The sequence below is a fragment of the Pseudophryne corroboree genome, chromosome 9 (assembly GCF_028390025.1).
Source record: "Pseudophryne corroboree isolate aPseCor3 chromosome 9, aPseCor3.hap2, whole genome shotgun sequence".
Lineage (NCBI taxonomy): Eukaryota > Metazoa > Chordata > Amphibia > Anura > Myobatrachidae > Pseudophryne > Pseudophryne corroboree.
The window spans coordinates 149,007,158-149,025,394 of NC_086452.1; the positions used below are offsets into that span (position 1 = coordinate 149,007,158).

Genomic DNA, 18,237 nt, shown 5'->3' on the forward strand with positions numbered 1-18,237 from the left:
CAGTGGAGAATGATTTCAACGTTGTGCAAGGTTCTGATGCCCTTTGAACTTGCCACACGTGAAGTCAGTTCAGACACTGCCAGCCTGAGTCAGGTCATTCCCCTCATCAGGCTTTTGCAGAAGAAGCTGGAGGCATTGAAGAAGGAGCTAACACGGAGCGATTCCGCTAGGCATGTGGGACTTGTGGATGCAGCCCTTAATTCGCTTAACAAGGATTCACGGGTGGTCAATCTGTTGAAATCAGAGCACTACATTTTGGCCACCGTGCTCGATCCTAGATTTAAAGCCTACCTTGGATCTCTCTTTCCGGCAGACACAGGTCTGCTGGGGTTGAAAGACCTGCTGGTGACAAAATTGTCAAGTCAAGCGGAACGCGACCTGTCAACATCTCCTCCTTCACATTCTCCCGCAACTGGGGGTGCGAGGAAAAGGCTCAGAATTCCGAGCCCACCCGCTGGCGGTGATGCAGGGCAGTCTGGAGCGACTGCTGATGCTGACATCTGGTCCGGACTGAAGGACCTGACAACGATTACGGACATGTCGTCTACTGTCACTGCATATGATTCTCTCAACATTGATAGAATGGTGGAGGATTATATGAGTGACCGCATCCAAGTAGGCACGTCACACAGTCCGTACTTATACTGGCAGGAAAAAGAGGCAATTTGGAGGCCCTTGCACAAACTGGCTTTATTCTACCTAAGTTGCCCTCCCACAAGTGTGTACTCCGAAAGAGTGTTTAGTGCCGCCGCTCACCTTGTCAGCAATCGGCGTACGAGGTTACATCCAGAAAATGTGGAGAAGATGATGTTCATTAAAATGAATTATAATCAATTCCTCCGCGGAGACATTGACCAGCAGCAATTGCCTCCACAAAGTACACAGGGAGCTGAGATGGTGGATTCCAGTGGGGACGAATTGATAATCTGTGAGGAGGGGGATGTACACGGTGATATATCGGAGGGTGAAGATGAGGTGGACATCTTGCCTCTGTAGAGCCAGTTTGTGCAAGGAGAGATTAATTGCTTCTTTTTTGGGGGGGGTCCAAACCAACCCGTCATATCAGTCACAGTCGTGTGGCAGACCCTGTCACTGAAATGATGGGTTGGTTAAAGTGTGCATGTCCTGTTTTGTTTATACAACATAAGGGTGGGTGGGAGGGCCCAAGGATAATTCCATCTTGCACCTCTTTTTTCTTTTCTTTTTCTTTGCATCATGTGCTGATTGGGGAGGGTTTTTTGGAAGGGACATCCTGCGTGACACTGCAGTGCCACTCCTAGATGGGCCCGGTGTTTGTGTCGGCCACTAGGGTCGCTAATCTTACTCACACAGCTACCTCATTGCGCCTCTTTTTTTCTTTGCGTCATGTGCTGTTTGGGGAGGGTTTTTTGGAAGGGACATCCTGCGTGACACTGCAGTGCCACTCCTAGATGTGCCCGGTGTTTGTGTCGGCCACTAGGGTCGCTAATCTTACTCACACAGTCAGCTACCTCATTGCGCCTCTTTTTTTCTTTGCGTCATGTGCTGTTTGGGGAGGGTTTTTTGGAAGGGCCATCCTGCGTGACACTGCAGTGCCACTCCTAGATGGGCCCGGTGTTTGTGTCGGCCACTAGGGTCGCTTATCTTACTCACACAGCGACCTCGGTGCAAATTTTAGGACTAAAAATAATATTGTGAGGTGTGATGTGTTCAGAATAGGCTGAAAATGAGTGTAAATTATGTTTTTTGAGGTTAATAATACTTTGGGATCAAAATTACCCCCAAATTCTATGATTTAAGCTGTTTTTTAGGGTTTTTTGAAAAAAACACCCGAATCCAAAACACACCCGAATCCGACAAAAAAAATTCGGTGAGGTTTTGCCAAAACGCGGTCGAACCCAAAACACGGCCGCGGTACCGAACCCAAAACCAAAACACAAAACCCGAAAAATTTCCGGCGCTCATCTCTACTGGAAATATGGTGAGTGTTGATCAGAGATGTGCGGATAAGGTAGGCAGGAGAGGCAGTGCTTCACCTGCCATAGACTTTTTACTACAGAGTTTTGACTATAAAAATGATTAGAATAATACAAAGACAATATTTCTAACATATTCTTTACATTTTTAATATACTTTATACACTCAAAACTATGGCGTATACGTTAGCATGACGGGAAAGGCTCTGCCTCACCTTTCTCACCCCACCGCACGTCACTGCAATAAGCCACACTACTGGTTAAACTATCTATGATTATTACATTGTAGCGAATGATAGCTACACTCTGGTTGGTATGGGCAAAACATCCAGTTTTCCTTTTCAGATATTTTAATAACTGTACCCCATAGTGTGTGTCCATTGGTCAAATCATAATGATATACTGTATGGAGATTTATTTACTACCCAACTATTACATTTATAGGATTCAACACACTGACAGTATCATGCAGTTTACAGGTAACATCTTCCTATACTTGCTGACTATATGATATCTCAGAGGGCAAGTCTAATGGCACTGTCTGGGAGCATGGTGATGCAATTCACATCATAATGACCCATCCTTTGCTTATCAATATCCTTCCCATGTGCTCTATATAAAATATGGTCACGGAACATTTTGGTCACAAAATGTCTTTAGAATTTACAAAAAGTAGAACATTATCCCATACATTACTGAAGTACATAGCATATTAATAGTTCCTCTCCAATACTCAAAAACATAAAATTGGCGACAGACTGATCCATCGAGACTATGCTTTGATACACCCAGCCATACCTTTGCAATGGTCTCCCAACAGAGATATAGGTCACCCACATAATATAGGACACCTGCTCTCCTTCCTGAGATCAGTTTATTAGAACCTCTGTGACTTGCAGAAATGTTAAGCCGGGTTCACACTGGGCGATTTTAGCCTAAAAATAAACTATAAATGTCGTTATTGTTTATTTTTTAGACATATCATCCAGTGTGTATGGGGTAATATTGGTGAACAATGAACAATGCACGCTCCCGCACGTCATACAGCAATCACCAATACTGAGATGACATGCAGCTCAACACGTCAATGTCAGGCTGAGCTGCATGTCCGGGAATGCCGGCGGTGATGTCACTGATTGTTATCACTGAACGATGACAGTCAGTGTGCATGCATAATATCACAGGTTTTCAAACTCGGTCCTCAGGACCCCACACAGGGCATGTTTTGCAGGTCTCCTTACAGACTCACAAGTGAAATAATTAGTTCCACCTGCGGACCTTTTAAAATGTGTCAGTGAGTAATTAATACACCTGTGCACCTGCTGTGTTACCTGCAAAACATGCACTGTGTGGGGTCCTGAGGACCGAGTTTGAGAACCTGTGCACTATATCATTGAATGCTATATTGTTCAACCATATAGTTATTCATCGCCGGCATTTCATTATCGCCCAGTGTGTACCCAGCTTTACTGCAGATACCATGGTTCCAGCTCTGCAGTGCTTCTTCTTGCAGTTAGATAATATACAGTGTGACCAGTGACTCCAGTATGAGAAGAAGCAGGTTGCTGAATTGGAGCTTAGGAGAGAACCTTGACTCCCTAGAGTAAAACTGCCTAACGTTCTCAGGGCAGTTCTCATGGAAGTTACTGCCCTGTCAGCTGTAGAATATCTCACCTAGGTCAAATATATTTATGTATTACGTATAATGTTCTGATATTAGCAAGGTGACAATGAAAGCTAACATCCCAGTATACTGTATAAAGCAACTGACTAACTATTCCTCCAAGGTTGACTAAAATATTGTGTGCAGTGGAATACATTGATCATTGCTGGCATCCATATTACAGACAATGTACTTGAGTACAATTTTGATATAAATTCATGTATACAAGCACTGTATAATATACATTTCCAAATTATAAATGTTCTTAGCTCCCTCACAAGTATTTATTGAGAACCTCAAGCTAAACGTAGATAGTGTCAGAGATGTAACTGAACTCACTATGAACTACATAAAAAGCTTTGCTATCATAGGATTTGTAGCTTCCACAATGATTTATAGTAAATAATGTGCAGCTCTACAAACTCCTGGAATGATGTAGAAGTTACATTGCAATTTAGAGCAGTTATTACGTATTTTTGGCTAGCTGTAGAATTCAGAATTCATTTCTCTCTATTTTTTTGAGAAGCAGTTATAAAGATTTTTTCATTTGTCAATGTCTCCTTAACTGTTGTAATTGTTTCAGTGAGACTCCCTCTGTGGTGTTTCACATGCTGAGCAGAAAATTATTACTTTCTACAAATTATCCAAATGTCTAAATATGTTTTATTTCACTCCCAGGCAGGGCCGGCCCCAATCAATTTGATGTCCTAGTCCTTTGTGTGTGTGCCTGAGAAGGAGTCACCCACTAGCTCCCACTAGCTCCCTGTCACCCACTATCTTTCTCCAGTCACCCACTATCTCGAGGAGAGCACCTGCCAGAATATTGCCTAGGGCATCCAACTAGTCAGTGCCGGCTCTGTCCGATCACATAGTACAGCACCAGATCCTGGCCGGTGAACTATCTGCCATACATAGTACAGTACCAATCACATAATACTGCACTACAGTGCTGAATACAATGCTGTGGCAGTAGACAGTGAGCTGTGAGAGGCTGGCCAATCATGTTCTTCCCTTTATAAATTTTTGTTTCTCCCTTTTACAAAATACAATGCTACGCTGCCGCCCGTTCACGCTACTGATGTTGTCGTGACATTGTATACTAAGTACTGGATTTTATTAGCATAAACAGCTTTATTATCTCAGAAAGCATTCCAGGTTTTGTTGCTATCAAATGTATAGAAAAATGTAATCCACTGTATCACTGGGTTCCTATCTCATTATTGTGACTTCCAGATGTGGCAACGACATTGGAGGACACATCTGTACCTGTCTAGTGAACTGCGCCCTCCAACGTCCAGTTCTCCTGCTTGGCATTTGAGTTGGACTGTGCAGACAACGCCTTCTTTCTCCCAGCGGCATCCGCACCTTTGTTAAAATACAAACTTTATTGTTGTTCTTATAAGCACAGTCCCTGGCTGCATATTCCAGCAGCCAGGGACAGTGCTGTGGTGGGGCAATGACAGCTGCAGCTGTAAAAATCGATAGCTGCAGTTGTATGAATGGTTCGTTCATACATTGCCTCCCAGTACAGCACAGCACAGCACCCCTGTCATTCTGACCACTACCCTGCATTACTACATGCAAGGAAGCAGCAACTGCAACACATTGATTTTGCCCCTATCAGCACATCATTCATCTCCCCCAAGGTCTCTCCCAACACAGTGCGGGAGCCATTTGCCATCTTACCCTGGATATTCACATGTGCTCTACTTCTCAGGTTCCAGAACTACAGCACAATGACACTGGGTCCCGGACAAGATAGTCTTACATCTATAGTGTGGAAAGTATTGGAAGGTATTCTAAGAGACAGTATTCAAAAGTTCCTTGAAGCAAATAAGGTCATTAAAAGGAACCAACATGGATTTGTGAAGGACAGATCATGTCAAACCAACTTACTTGGCTTTTATGAAACAGTAAGTGCGAACCTTGATCAGGGTAAGGAGGTGGGTATAATCTTTTTAGACTTTGCCAAAGCTTTCGACACTGTACCACACATGCGTCTTATCTATAAGCTACAAGAAATAGGGCTAGGGAGCACAATATGCACTTGGGTCAGTAATTGGTTAGATAATAGGGAGCAGCGCGTTGTGGTCAATGGATCATTTTCAAATTGGACTACAGTACTAAGTGGTGTGCCACAAGGGTCTGTACTTGGACCACTGTTGTTCAACATTTTCATCAACGACCTAACAGTAGGTCTAGAGAGCAAGGTGTCAATTTTCGCTGACGATACCAAATTGTGTAAGGTTATAAATACGGAGGTGGATGCTGAGTCTCTTCAGAACGACTTAACTTAACTGGAAGCATGGGCAGCAAAATGGAGAATGAGATTTAACACAGACAAGTGTAAGGTAATGCACTGTCGGGGCAAGACCAAAAATTACACCTACATACTAAATGGGGTAATACTAGGGGATTCTGTACTGGAAAAAGACTTATGGGTTCACATAGATATCAAATTAAGCAGCAGTACCCAAAGTAGGTGTGCAGCAAAGAAGGCTAATAAGATATTAGCATGCATAAAATGGGGAATTGATGCAAGGGACAAGAGTATTATACTCCCATTATATAAATCACTAGTGAGGCCACATCTTGAATACTGTGTGCAGTTTTGGGCACCATACTACAAAAAGATATCCTGGAGCTAGAAAAGGTTCAGAGGCGGGCGACCAAACTAATCAAGGGTATGAAGATGCTGGAATACGAGGAAAGGCTTGCAAGGCTAGGCATGTTTACATTAGAAAAGAGGAGACTAAGATGGGACATGATCAACATCTACAAATATATAAGGGGTCAATACACAGAGCTCGGGAGGGACCTGTTTTCTATAAGATCAGCACAGAGTACATGTGGTCACTCGCTTAGGTTAGAGGAGAGGAGTTTCCGCACATTGAGGCGATAAGGTTTTTTCACAGTAAGGACAATACGTGTTTGGAATTCCCTGCCTGAGATAGTAGTAACAGCGGACTCAGTCAACACCTTTAAGAATGGGTTAGATAAATTCTTATTGGATAAAGATATTCAGGGTTATGGTGCGTAGGAACGCATTATAGTTAATATAACTAGTCCTAACATAAAAATAACTAGTCCTATGATAAGACTGCATAGGGGACCACAAATAGGTTGAACTCGATGGACAATTGTCTTTTTTCAACCTTAGTTAGTATGTTACTATGTTACAGAAAAAAACATGAGTAATGGCAGTGATTAAAGTGGTCCTAGAGATGTGGTGGAACTCACCCTCCACCACCTCCCCAGCGGTCTAAAATAAAGGAACTGTGTTTGTCACAAAAAGGGGCGTGGTCTCAAAAAGAAAGGGGTATGGTCATGCAATATTATCCCCAATTCACATTACACTGCACAGTAGCACAATCTTAATCATATTAAAGCACACAGTAGTAGTTCCTTATTCATGTTATGACACACAGTAGTGCCCCTTTTACATAATGCCCACAGTAGTAGTGCCACTAATACACATAATGCCCACAGCAGTAGTGCCCCTTATGCAATGCCCACAGAGGTAGTGCCCCTTATGCAGTGCCCCTTATACCCCCAGGAGTGATGTCTCTCATGCAGTGTCCCCATTAGTAGAGCCCCCAGTAGTAATGCCTCTTGTAGTAGTGCCTCCAGTAATGCCTCCTGTAGTAGTGCCCCAAGTGACAGTGCCCCCTTCAGTAGTGCCCCTTGAAGTAGTGCCCATAGTAATGCCCCTTTGGTAATGTCCCTAGTAAAGCCCCCTGTAGTAGTACCCCCAAGAAGGCGCCGGGCGCACATTGGTAACAAAATCTTAGCAGGCATCCGGCATCTCCCTGAGCGCCCGCTGCCATTATGAGTACCAGCTGCACATCTTGCTCGCAGTGCCCCAGGGGTGCAGGGGATATGAATGACATGCCTTGCCTATTTGAGTGTCATAATTTGAGCCGCTGGCCAATAGAAGGGGGGTGTCCGGGCCTATGTGCTCAGTAGCAACCGTGTGCAATGTGAGAGGTACTGGCAGACAGGGGAAAGGGCTGTTATCCGCGGCCAGAGTGAGGTGTAACCCTTCCAACAAGGGAACCCAGTGTGTTCTGCGGTGATAACTCCTCATACCCGCCCAGCATGACCTGTAACACCGCCGGCCCATCTCACCCCATCATGCTAAAAACGAACAAGCGACAATGTGTGAGTGAAATAACCTTCAGAGCGCTCCCGCTGGCTCATCCTGACACCGTGATTTTTCTTGGGTGTCCCTGCTGTCTGGCATTCCCCTGACAGGACGCAAGATGCTCCACTTGTTAATAGCCCCAACATCCAAACTCAAACTGAAGTTAGTTAGTTTTGTGAGTCTGTGATATTTTTCCATAATAATTGGACGCCAGGACCAGCACTGCTGAAAGAGTCTTCTTTAGCAGAGGCCTGAGGTTGCCAGGCCAAGACTACATTTTCCAGGTGCTGCTGCTTTAGATTACCATCACTATGCCACTTTTTGGCACCCCCCATATATGGTGCCAAGGGAACGTGCCCCTTAGCTCCTCCTAGTTGCAGCCCTGTGGTAACTGTACTTGACTTTTCTGCTACTGCAGGGCATTGTTTTGCTTTATAATTGGCAATTCTGACTTTGGGCATTATCACTGATATAAGATATTTTGAATTGTTATCACTGGCATAGAGATTTTTATTTATGGCAGCTAAGTTTGTACTATTATTTTCTTAATTATAGAGTCTCAGGTAGCTCATCATGGGCACTGTCTACAGGGCAGAGGGGTTTTGCTACTTGTAAGTAAGTAATGCAGGTTTGGCACATAGCACAGTTACAGGGCTGGTCTACAAAGCATTTCTATATTTTAATTTGTAGATGTAACTAGAGTAACTAAATTGCATACTCACACAGCGGTAATTTGCATCATGCATTGCATACCGCATTGTGAAACTCCCTGGTAATTTTTCCCAATGTTGGCATTGAGGAGCACTTTCATGTAATGTAATCCTCTAGCAGCAATGGCCAAGGTCTGCTCTGAAAACCCAGTGGTTAAAGAGAAATGTCTTTTCATTATTACAGTACTCAATCTCTTTTTCCAGGAACATCAGCCTCCTGTGAATGCTGCTGCACAGTTCCATTGTTTGAGTTCAAACCAGTGCTTACTTTGTACATAAAGAAAGAGAAGCAGAACTTAGACATATGCTGAGAGATCATTAAAATTACCTTTAAACACCAAAGGCTATTGTACCAAAAGAAGTGCTGAAGTTGCGTTTCTTTACACTCCAATGCAAATTATTCCCTTGTACAAACTCATCTATTTTCCTTCTCTGAGAGAACAATGTGCTTAGGTAAATCGGATAACCATCTCAGAGTGACTGATATCCCCTTATTTCTGTTTGAGCTCCACCATCTTGCACCCTGATAACTGTACTAGGAATTCTAACTGAGACAAGTACTAGACAAGTACTCACAAGTGGGGCACTTTTAAAGATAAAAGTTATATTTTATGAATTCTTCTACATAATGTGTTTTCCCCACTTTAGAATCCTCATCTTTCCTTAGACTTTTCCAAGCATTGTAATGTATTCTTTGGAGCACTTCCCTACCATATTAGATACTTGTAACAATTAACCAATTATAGGGAGCAAAGTAGAGTACAAACCATTTAAAAAATGTGGCACCCCTACAAGAAACCCTTCACAGCTACCGTTTGGGGGGCACCCGCCCCCTGCACCTACACTGCACCTCACTGCTGCATAGACAATTGGCACTGCAGGAGTTAATGACTGCCTCCCATGTTATGCTCAACAGTACTGTTACTGTCTACTAGCAGAAGAGCTCTAGGACCCAAGGGACTACGGGGGTAATTCTGAGTTGATCGCAGCAGCAAGTTTGTTAGCAGTTGGGCAAAACCATGTGCACTGCAGGGGGGCAGATATAACATGTGCAGAGAGAGTTAGATTTGGGTGGGGTGTATTCAAACTGAAATCTAAATTGCAGTGTAAAAATAAAGCAGCCAGTATTTACCCTGCACAGAAACGAAATAACCCACCCAAATCTAACTCTCTCTGCAAATGTTATATCTGCCCCCCCTGCAGTGCACATGGTTTTGCCCAATTGCTAACAAACTTGCTGCTGCAATCAACTCAGAATTACCTCCTACAGCCTCTGCACAGGGAGAGCGGGAGACCAGTGAGCTGACAGGTGGATTCTCCTGAACAGGGTGGAAACTGGAGAGTGGGAAAAAAAAAAGAAGGCAGGGTTACCACCCAAAGAGACACTCTGAGGGGAAAGAGAAAGAAGAGTCTGCTGGGAGAGTGAGTGCGCCCTGGAAGGTCCTGAAAAAAGTCTGTGAGGAGAAAGTTTCTGACAAAGCTCACGGGGGACACGGAAGTGGGAGAGCTGCAATTAGGGAGGATCGGACAGTGCTTTGAAAAGGGAGAGTGTGTCCGTGGTGCTGACGGGAGGAACAGCCACCTCACTGTGCATGGGATCTGGTTGGAGCGCAGTTAAAGGAGCGGGGCCAGTTCTTGAGGGAGACAGTCGACACAGTGGAGAGATGCTACAGGAGCAGGGGAAGAGTTTGCAGTGGAGCCACTGCCCAACCACACCACCTGTTCATTCAGGGAATCGGAGCGCAGAGGCCTGCCAGAGGTATCAGGGCGAATTCCATATGCTGTGGGGTAAGCTGTATGGAGAGAAGGGAAGCACCAGCCAATAGTAATACAGTATCTGTATCAGATAGTCAATTAGCCAGCAGCTTACAGAGAGAGACTAGTTCACCAATCCCTAATTCAGCTGTAGCCACCATATTTAGCTCTATAACAGGCGTAGGAGGCTAGTGACTTTGTTCCGTATACAGGGAATAACTGAACAGGTTTTTTTCTCATTCACTCTGAAAAAGTGGAGCATAGTGACTAATCCCTCATGGTGAACCAAGGTATTTTATGTAAGCCCTAAACAGAGGAGTAGCTTATTTTCTGGTCAGTCAATTGCTTAACTATTGAAATAACAGCCAGTAGTACCCTGTACCTCATCCATGACAGGATAAAAGGAGGAAGGTAGAATTACGCTGCCATTTATTCTGTTCACCTGCTATAGACTGAACTGTGTATCTGCATACTTGCTCACTTCTGCTATGCACTGAACTGTGTACTGCATACTTACTCTAGGACTTCGGAGCTGCACCATACTGCTCGTTGTTTACCACTCACAGCTTCTACTGATTTCACTAACCACGCCTTTAACAAAGGGAGCTGCTGTATGCTTACTAATGAACTGTGGGACTGCACAGTACTGCTTGCTGCTCTTGACTCTGCTTAAGTACTGCTTCACTTCTGGACAGGGTTTATAACAGTTATTTTTCCTCTAAACAGCAGACTCTATAGTAAGGGGCCATATTTATATATCAGAGTGAGAACTTAGGGACTGAGCCTCACAGACTCTTACGCTACCACTCGGTGGTTTGTTTAAGCATTGTATTAGCACTTAGAAGAGTGTAGGCCAATTTCTTAATGGAATTCATGTGCTGGTATTGAACATTCAGTTGTGTGAGTGGTGTATGATAACCTCATTGTAATTGTCATGAATTGTGATGTTATATGTGGTTGAGAACCATTAACCCTTCTATTCCACGGAAGTTTAATAAGACAAATTCAGTGACCTGCTCATTCCAGAAAAATAAATTTCAAATCACCATTCAAACGGGTGTGGATCATAGGGTCAACAGTAAGTAGGTTGACAGTCATTAGGTCTACCATTATTGGTCGACAGTGACTAGGTTGACACATGAAATAGGTCGACGTGGAAAAAGATTGGCATTATTTTTTAAATATTTTTTGGGTACAGTTTTCTCCGTAAAGTGACCAGAAACCCCAATTAGTGCATCGTGTCCCCTTGCATGGCTCGCTTCGCTCAGGATACTATTCCCAATTGTAGTCCACGTGGATCGGAAAGTATGAAAAAGTTCAACAAATGAAAAACAAGTGAAAAACTCATGTCAACCGTTTCATGTGTTGACTTTTGCCATGTCGACCTAATGACCATGTAGTCCTAATACATGTCGACCAATAGTGGTCAACCTAATGAGTGTTGACCTAAAGAATGGATCCCGTCCAAACGTGTTGTGATTATTGGGGGTTGTCTTTTCTGGGGTTCTCAGTCCTTCTGCCTAGGTTACACCGGTGCAGTCTGTAAGAAGCTGACATCTACGTTGCCGTGGAAACAGGTACGAACATCTATGCCTTACACTTTAATACTTACCTACTTATAGTATTGTCACAAAAATAGTACATTTATAATTCCTGTGAGGACTCCTCATCTCTTACACTGATGATTGTAGAAGATACTAAAAGGAGGAGATTTATCAAAGTTTCGCGAGAGATAAAGTGGAGAGATATAAAGCACAAACTAGTCAGTTCCTAAATGTAATTTTACAGGCTGTGTTTGAAAAATGACAGGAGCTGATTGGCAGAGCAGTGGTTAATAGATTCTGTGTGCATGTGCACATCATCTATTCACCTGGAGAGAGGGACAGGGGGCATGCCAGCAGCTCCGAGAGCACTCGGCATGCCCCCACAGCGGTAAAAACGGGAGAGTGGCCCACGATCGCCGCACTTCCACAAGGCCATGCCCCCTACATGCGAGGCCACACCCCTAATGGATCTGTGTCCCTCCTCCCAACTCTCCAAAGTTGGGAGGTATGCTTTATCTCTCTACAAGCTTTGATAAATCTCCTCCTTTCTACATATAAAGTGACAGTAATTTCACCTGAGATACCCTAGATGAGCAGATAGGTTTCTTAGGTGACCAGTGATGTTCTATCTAGAAAGTATGGATCATTTGTGTTTTATATTTAGGGGGACTGTCAGCGTTTGTTAATTTTGCTTGCAATTCAAACTGATAGTTGACAGGGATAAAACATGCCTTCACCCTGTGCAAGTGCTAATACCCAAGTAGAATTCTAGACACCAAAAACACTGCAGCCACGCACCCTCTATATTCCTTTAAAACCTTGTGCTGTAGGACACCTGTGAAAAAGTAGTGTTTAACATAACTTATTAGATAATATTTAAATATGTGCTTATGAACAGTATATGTTCAAGATACCGGCAGCCGAAACATTGACGGCGGAATCTCGACACCCATCAAAACACTGAGGCCGGAATCCAGAGCAGGTCAGGATCCCGATGCCTGAATTCTGACAGTTGGAATCCCAAAGATAAGTCTAGCTGGAAAGGTTAGGGTTTAGCTGTGGATGAGGGGTTTAGGTTTAAGTACCATCCGGGGGGGGTGCAGGTTATGCTGCGCGGAGGGGGGTTAAAGGTTAGGGATAGGCTAATGGAGGGGGGGTTATGGTTAGACACCATCAGGGAAAAGGGGAGTAGGCACTAAGGGTTTAGGGTTGGGCTGCAGAAAGGGGGGGGGGGTAGGTATGGGCACTTAGGGGAGAGTTTAGGGATAGGCTGTGGTAAGGGAGAGTTAGGGTTAGGGTGGTTGGGGGGGAGTTTGAATACTTACCTTGCCCCTGTCGGGATTTTGATCATTGGTATGCCGGCATCGGTTTTGGGACCGCCGGAATCCCGTCCACTGGGATCGCATACCAATCCCTTATGAACAAATGATAGGTCATTTATGAAACTGTAGGCCTGCAATGTAAATTTTATTAAAGTCATCAACTCTTTTTTTTTGTTGCCAGTAAAACAATATATACTTAGCTTATTTTCGCTTCTCTGCGTCTTATTTCAGAGAGATCTTGGAAGGGGAGGTATTGGGGGGAGGGCGGGGGAGATATGGTTATATGATTTGCATCATCCAGCCCAGGACGTTTACAGAGAGTACAGTAGGTTATATATACCTTAATTTATGAAATCACATAGATTAGTATGCCAAGATGGCAGTACAGTATCTCTGTGCGGTGCAGATCATTGTGTCTTCAGATGGGTGGAGCTGTGAGATTGGAACATACCATGTTGAGTACATGCACACATAAAAATGAGACTCTATACAGAATTTATATTGTACTCTCTCCAGCATGAGTAAATAAGGCATTTCACAAAAGGGTTGCAGTTGCAGAGTTATTTTCCATTTCTTCTTCTTCATAAATGAGGCCCAATAACTGCAATAACCATTGCAGATACCATTGCAATAACCACTGCCTTTAACATACACAATTATACAAACAAATCATTTGCTTTGTCAAGCTTTACTCACAGTCAGATACATTGCTCCGTACACACTGAGAGCTGCCTCTTTGGATGGAAACGTTCTCCTTGCTTTGATTACAAGGTCTGGATTTCCAGTGCAAGCGTTGCCATCAGTGATGAACTGTGTGAGCTGGTGGCAACCAAGTGCTGTATAGTTGGGTTTACAAACTGTAAGAAAATGTGGTGCCAAATTTCCTGTCACAACTTGTCCAGCATTTACAAATATATCTGTAGCAAATAGTCCAAAAGTATAAATTCCTGCAAAAAAAAAAAAGAATGCAGATATTTTTACTAGTAGAATACCAAATGTAATAAATAACAATCAAAATTAGTGGGCACTGTATATTAACAAAGATTGTTTTAATGTTACATTTTAAGACTTAAAGGAATTTCAGAACTTCATTGCCTTTAATTAAACAATAGGGGCAGATGTATCAAATCTTAGAGTGAGATAAAGTAGGGATAAAGTACTAGCCAATCAACTTCAAACTGTCATTTTACAGGCTGGGTTTGTAAAATGACAGTTAGAACCTGATAAGTTAGTACTGTACTTTATCTCACTCCGATGTCTGATACATCTCTCCCATTTAGCAAAAAGTTGGTTAACCTGTGCAAAACTATCTACAGTAAGTGAATGTTTTTAAGTATGCGTTTGCAGCACAGCCATTCACCTTAAACAATAGAGAAAAATATTTTTTATGTTAAAGTGGAACTGTGATCTATACACACTACAGATGTATTAAGACTGGAGAAGTGATAAAGCAGTGATAAGCGCAAGGTGATAATGCACCAGCCAATCAGCTCCAATATGTAAATTTACATTTAGGAGCTGATTGGCTGGTGCATTATCACCTTCCACTTGTCACTGCTTTATCACTTGTCCAGGCTTAATACATCTGTTATGCACACCAGTGCCTGCAGGAAAGTACTGGTGTCAGAACTGTTATGCACTCCAGTGTCTGCAGGAATGTACTGGTGTTTGAACTGTTATGCAAAACAAATGGACTCACAGACAAACTGGGGAATATGACATAACGTACACAGAAGGTGATAGGGTAACAAAATACACACAAAGTGAACAGAGAAGCCCAGAGGCTAAGGAACTGGGTATCTCCCTTGTATTAGAACTGCTCAGATGTAAAAAGCAAGATGTTGTGTTTTAATACGTAGAGAACCTGAAATGCTGTTGCTAAGGGCAACAGCAAAACCCTAAAGGGTTACCAACGGGTGTGGCAGTAAACTCCTTGGTCAGAGATGGAATGATAGACACAAGGAGAGTCTCCACAATCCTATTTCTCACTTTCAGTGCACAGGTTTTAGCTTACTGCCACTAAACTGACCCCTGACACCTAGCACAGTGAGACAGGATTAGACAGGCAAGTCTTAGAATACAGCCGCAAACTTGCTAGGTTCACAGAGTAGTAACAGAACCCCAGCAAGCTAAACGACTGACTCCAGTCTTACTGCTAGGTCTGGATTGGCAGAGTGTAATACCAAATCCCAAGGCCTATTTGCAGTAAGCAACAAACAAATACAAAGCTACACAGTACTGGCTAACTTTCATGAACTGACTAACCAACAAAGATTCAGCAGCATCTGCTTACCCTGAAAAGAGGCCTTATAAAGCAGGTGCTGTCCACGCCCCACTCAGACCTCACAGACTGTGAGCACAAAAACCAGCACCGGATCCCCTGCCGTGCACAGAGCCTATAACCACTGCACAGCAAAAGACCCGAACTGGAGTATCAGCTGCGCTCAGGTTACTCCACTAGCACTTGTCTCCCGGTTGCCATGACGACGTGGCAGCACAGGGCAGGAGACCCTAACAGTACCCCCCCTCTGACGAGGGGTCAAAGAACCCCTACCACCGGGTTTATCGGGGAACTGCGAGAAGAAAGAGCGTATCAGTCTGGGGGCATGAAGATCACAACTGCGCACCCACGACCGCTCCTCCGGGCCATACCCCTTCCAGTGCACCAAAAATGACAGCCGACCCCGAACCACCTTGGAGTCAAGAATCCTTTCAACAACAAACTCCCTCTGGCCACGTATCAGAAGAGGGGAAGGTCTTCCACTGGAAGAAGGATTACTAATCGCCCGTTTTAAAAGGGAACAATGAAATGTTTTATTGATACCCAAAGAACGGGGCAGATCTAACTGAAATGCCACCGGATTGATAACCCTGGTGATCTTATAAGGGCCGATGAACCGGGGCCCTAACTTATGAGATGGCTGTCTCAACTTCAAATTCTTGGTAGACAACCAGACGAAGTCTCCTAATTTGAAGCTGCAGGGTCTTTTCCGCTTATCAAAAACCCTTTTGGTCACTAATGACACAGACACAAGGGCTTTCTTCACTTTCCGCCAAATACCTCTAAGGACCGAAACCACAGAGGAACCACCAGGCGTGGAGTCCAGGGGGTCAAAAGAATTGGCCTTAGGATGATGCCCATACACACAAAGGAAGGGAGAGATCCCTGTAGCAGAGTGAGCCGCGTTGTTATAGGCAAACTCCGCCATGGACAGATGAGCAACCCAGTCAGTCTGACACTTGGAGACATAACACCTGAGGAACTGCTCCAAGGACTGGTTCACCCTTTCAGTCTGCCCATTAGACTGCGGATGGTAGCCTGACGACAAGCTGACAGAAATCTGGAGATCGGAACAAAATGCCCTCCAGAATTTGTCCACAAACTGGGATCCGCGGTCAGAGACCACATCAAGTGGCAACCCGTGGAGACGCACAACATGCAGCATAAATAATTCAGACAGGCGTCTGGCTGATGGCAGCCCAACCAGTGGAACGAAGTGCGCCATCTTCGAAAACCTGTCAACGACAACCCAGATGGCTGTCATCCCCGAGGATTTGGGCAAGTCCACCACAAAATCCATTGAAATGTGGGTCCATGGCTTAGATGGGATAGAGAGTGGATGTAATGGGCCAACAGGAACCCCTCTAGGAGTCTTATTTCGGGCACAGATGTCACATGCCCGAACCCACTGATCCACATCCTTAGCCACCGAGGGCCACCACACCGCCCTAGATAGCAACTCCCGAGTTCTGGCAATACCCGGGTGACCTGCCGACTTCTTGGCATGGAATTCCAGGAACACTCGCTGTCTTAACCTAGGAGGCACAAACAAAAGACCTACCGGAAGGTCTGGAGGAGCCTGCTCCTGTGCTCTAAGGACTAATGATAAGAGGTCCTGGGTAATGCCCACTTTAATACATGATGGGGAAACAATGGGCAACGGCTCCTCGGTGGTCTCCTGGATTGGAGCAAAACTCCGCGAGAGCGCATCAGCCTTGATGTTTTTTGACCCAGGGCGATATGTTATCAAAAAATTAAAGCGAGCAAAAAACAAAGCCCATCGTGCCTGCCTGGCATTGAGACGCTTCGCTGACTCTAAATATGCCAGATTCTTATGGTCAGTGAGAATTGAGACCACAAACTTAGCCCCCTCAAGCCAGTGTCTCCACTCCTCCAGTGCATCCTTAATAGCCAACAATTCCCGGTTACCCACGTCATAATTCATCTCGGCAGGCGAAAATTTACGGGAAAAGTAAGCACAGGGATGAAGGCGATTATCAGACACTCCCATCTGAGAAAGCACTGCCCCAATACCCATCTCAGAGGCATCCACCTCCACCACAAAAGGACGCTCTGGATCTGGGTGTCGCAGCACCTTGGCCGAAACAAATGCCCTTTTGAGACGGGCAAAAGCCGCTTTAGCCTCACAAGACCAGTGAGCAACATCCGCCCCTTTCTTAGTGAGTGCCACCAAGGGCGCCACTATAGACGAAAATCCAGCGATAAATCGTCTATAAAAATTCGCAAAGCCCAGGAAACGCTGAAGCGCCTTCAAACTAGTGGGCTGCACCCAATCCAGGACTGCCTGTACCTTGGAACCCTCCATTTGGAAACCTTCTGGGGAGATAATATATCCTAGAAATGCGATTTGCTGAACTTCAAATTCGCACTTCTCCAGCTTCGCCCCAAGCCGGTGGTCTCTGAGTTTCTGGAGGACTAAGCGTACATGCTTCCGATGTTCCTCCAGGGAATGGGAGAAGATTAGGATGTCATCTAAGTATACAACTAAGAATCTATCCAAATATTCCCTGAGCACATCATTCATGAAATCCTGGAAGACTGCCGGGGCATTACAGAGCCCAAAAGGCATCACCAAATATTCATAATGCCCTGAGTGGGTATTAAAGGCAGTCTTCCATTCATCCCCCTCTCTTATTTGGATTAGATTGTACGCACCGCGTAGGTCAATCTTAGAAAAAATGGTGGCAGTACGAAGCTGGTCAAACAAGACCGAAATGAGAGGCAGTGGGTATGAGTTTTTAATCGTGATACGGTTCAATTCCCTGAAGTCGATGCAGGGTCGCAACGAACCGTCCTTTTTACCCACGAAGAAGAACCCCGACCCAACTGGAGACTGTGAAGG

General features: G+C 44.4%; 1 protein-coding gene across 2 annotated transcripts in view; it reads right to left on the minus strand.

The window, feature by feature from the left end:
- PLPPR5 (phospholipid phosphatase related 5) overlaps positions 1–18,237 on the minus strand; it is a 629,929-nt gene that overhangs the window by 263,370 nt on the left and 348,322 nt on the right. For both annotated transcript variants that reach the window (XM_063939850.1, XM_063939849.1), the window contains exon 3: positions 13,790–14,040. In XM_063939850.1, coding sequence (XP_063795920.1) covers positions 13,790–14,040 — 251 coding nt within the window. The remainder of the gene's footprint in view (positions 1–13,789; positions 14,041–18,237) is intronic.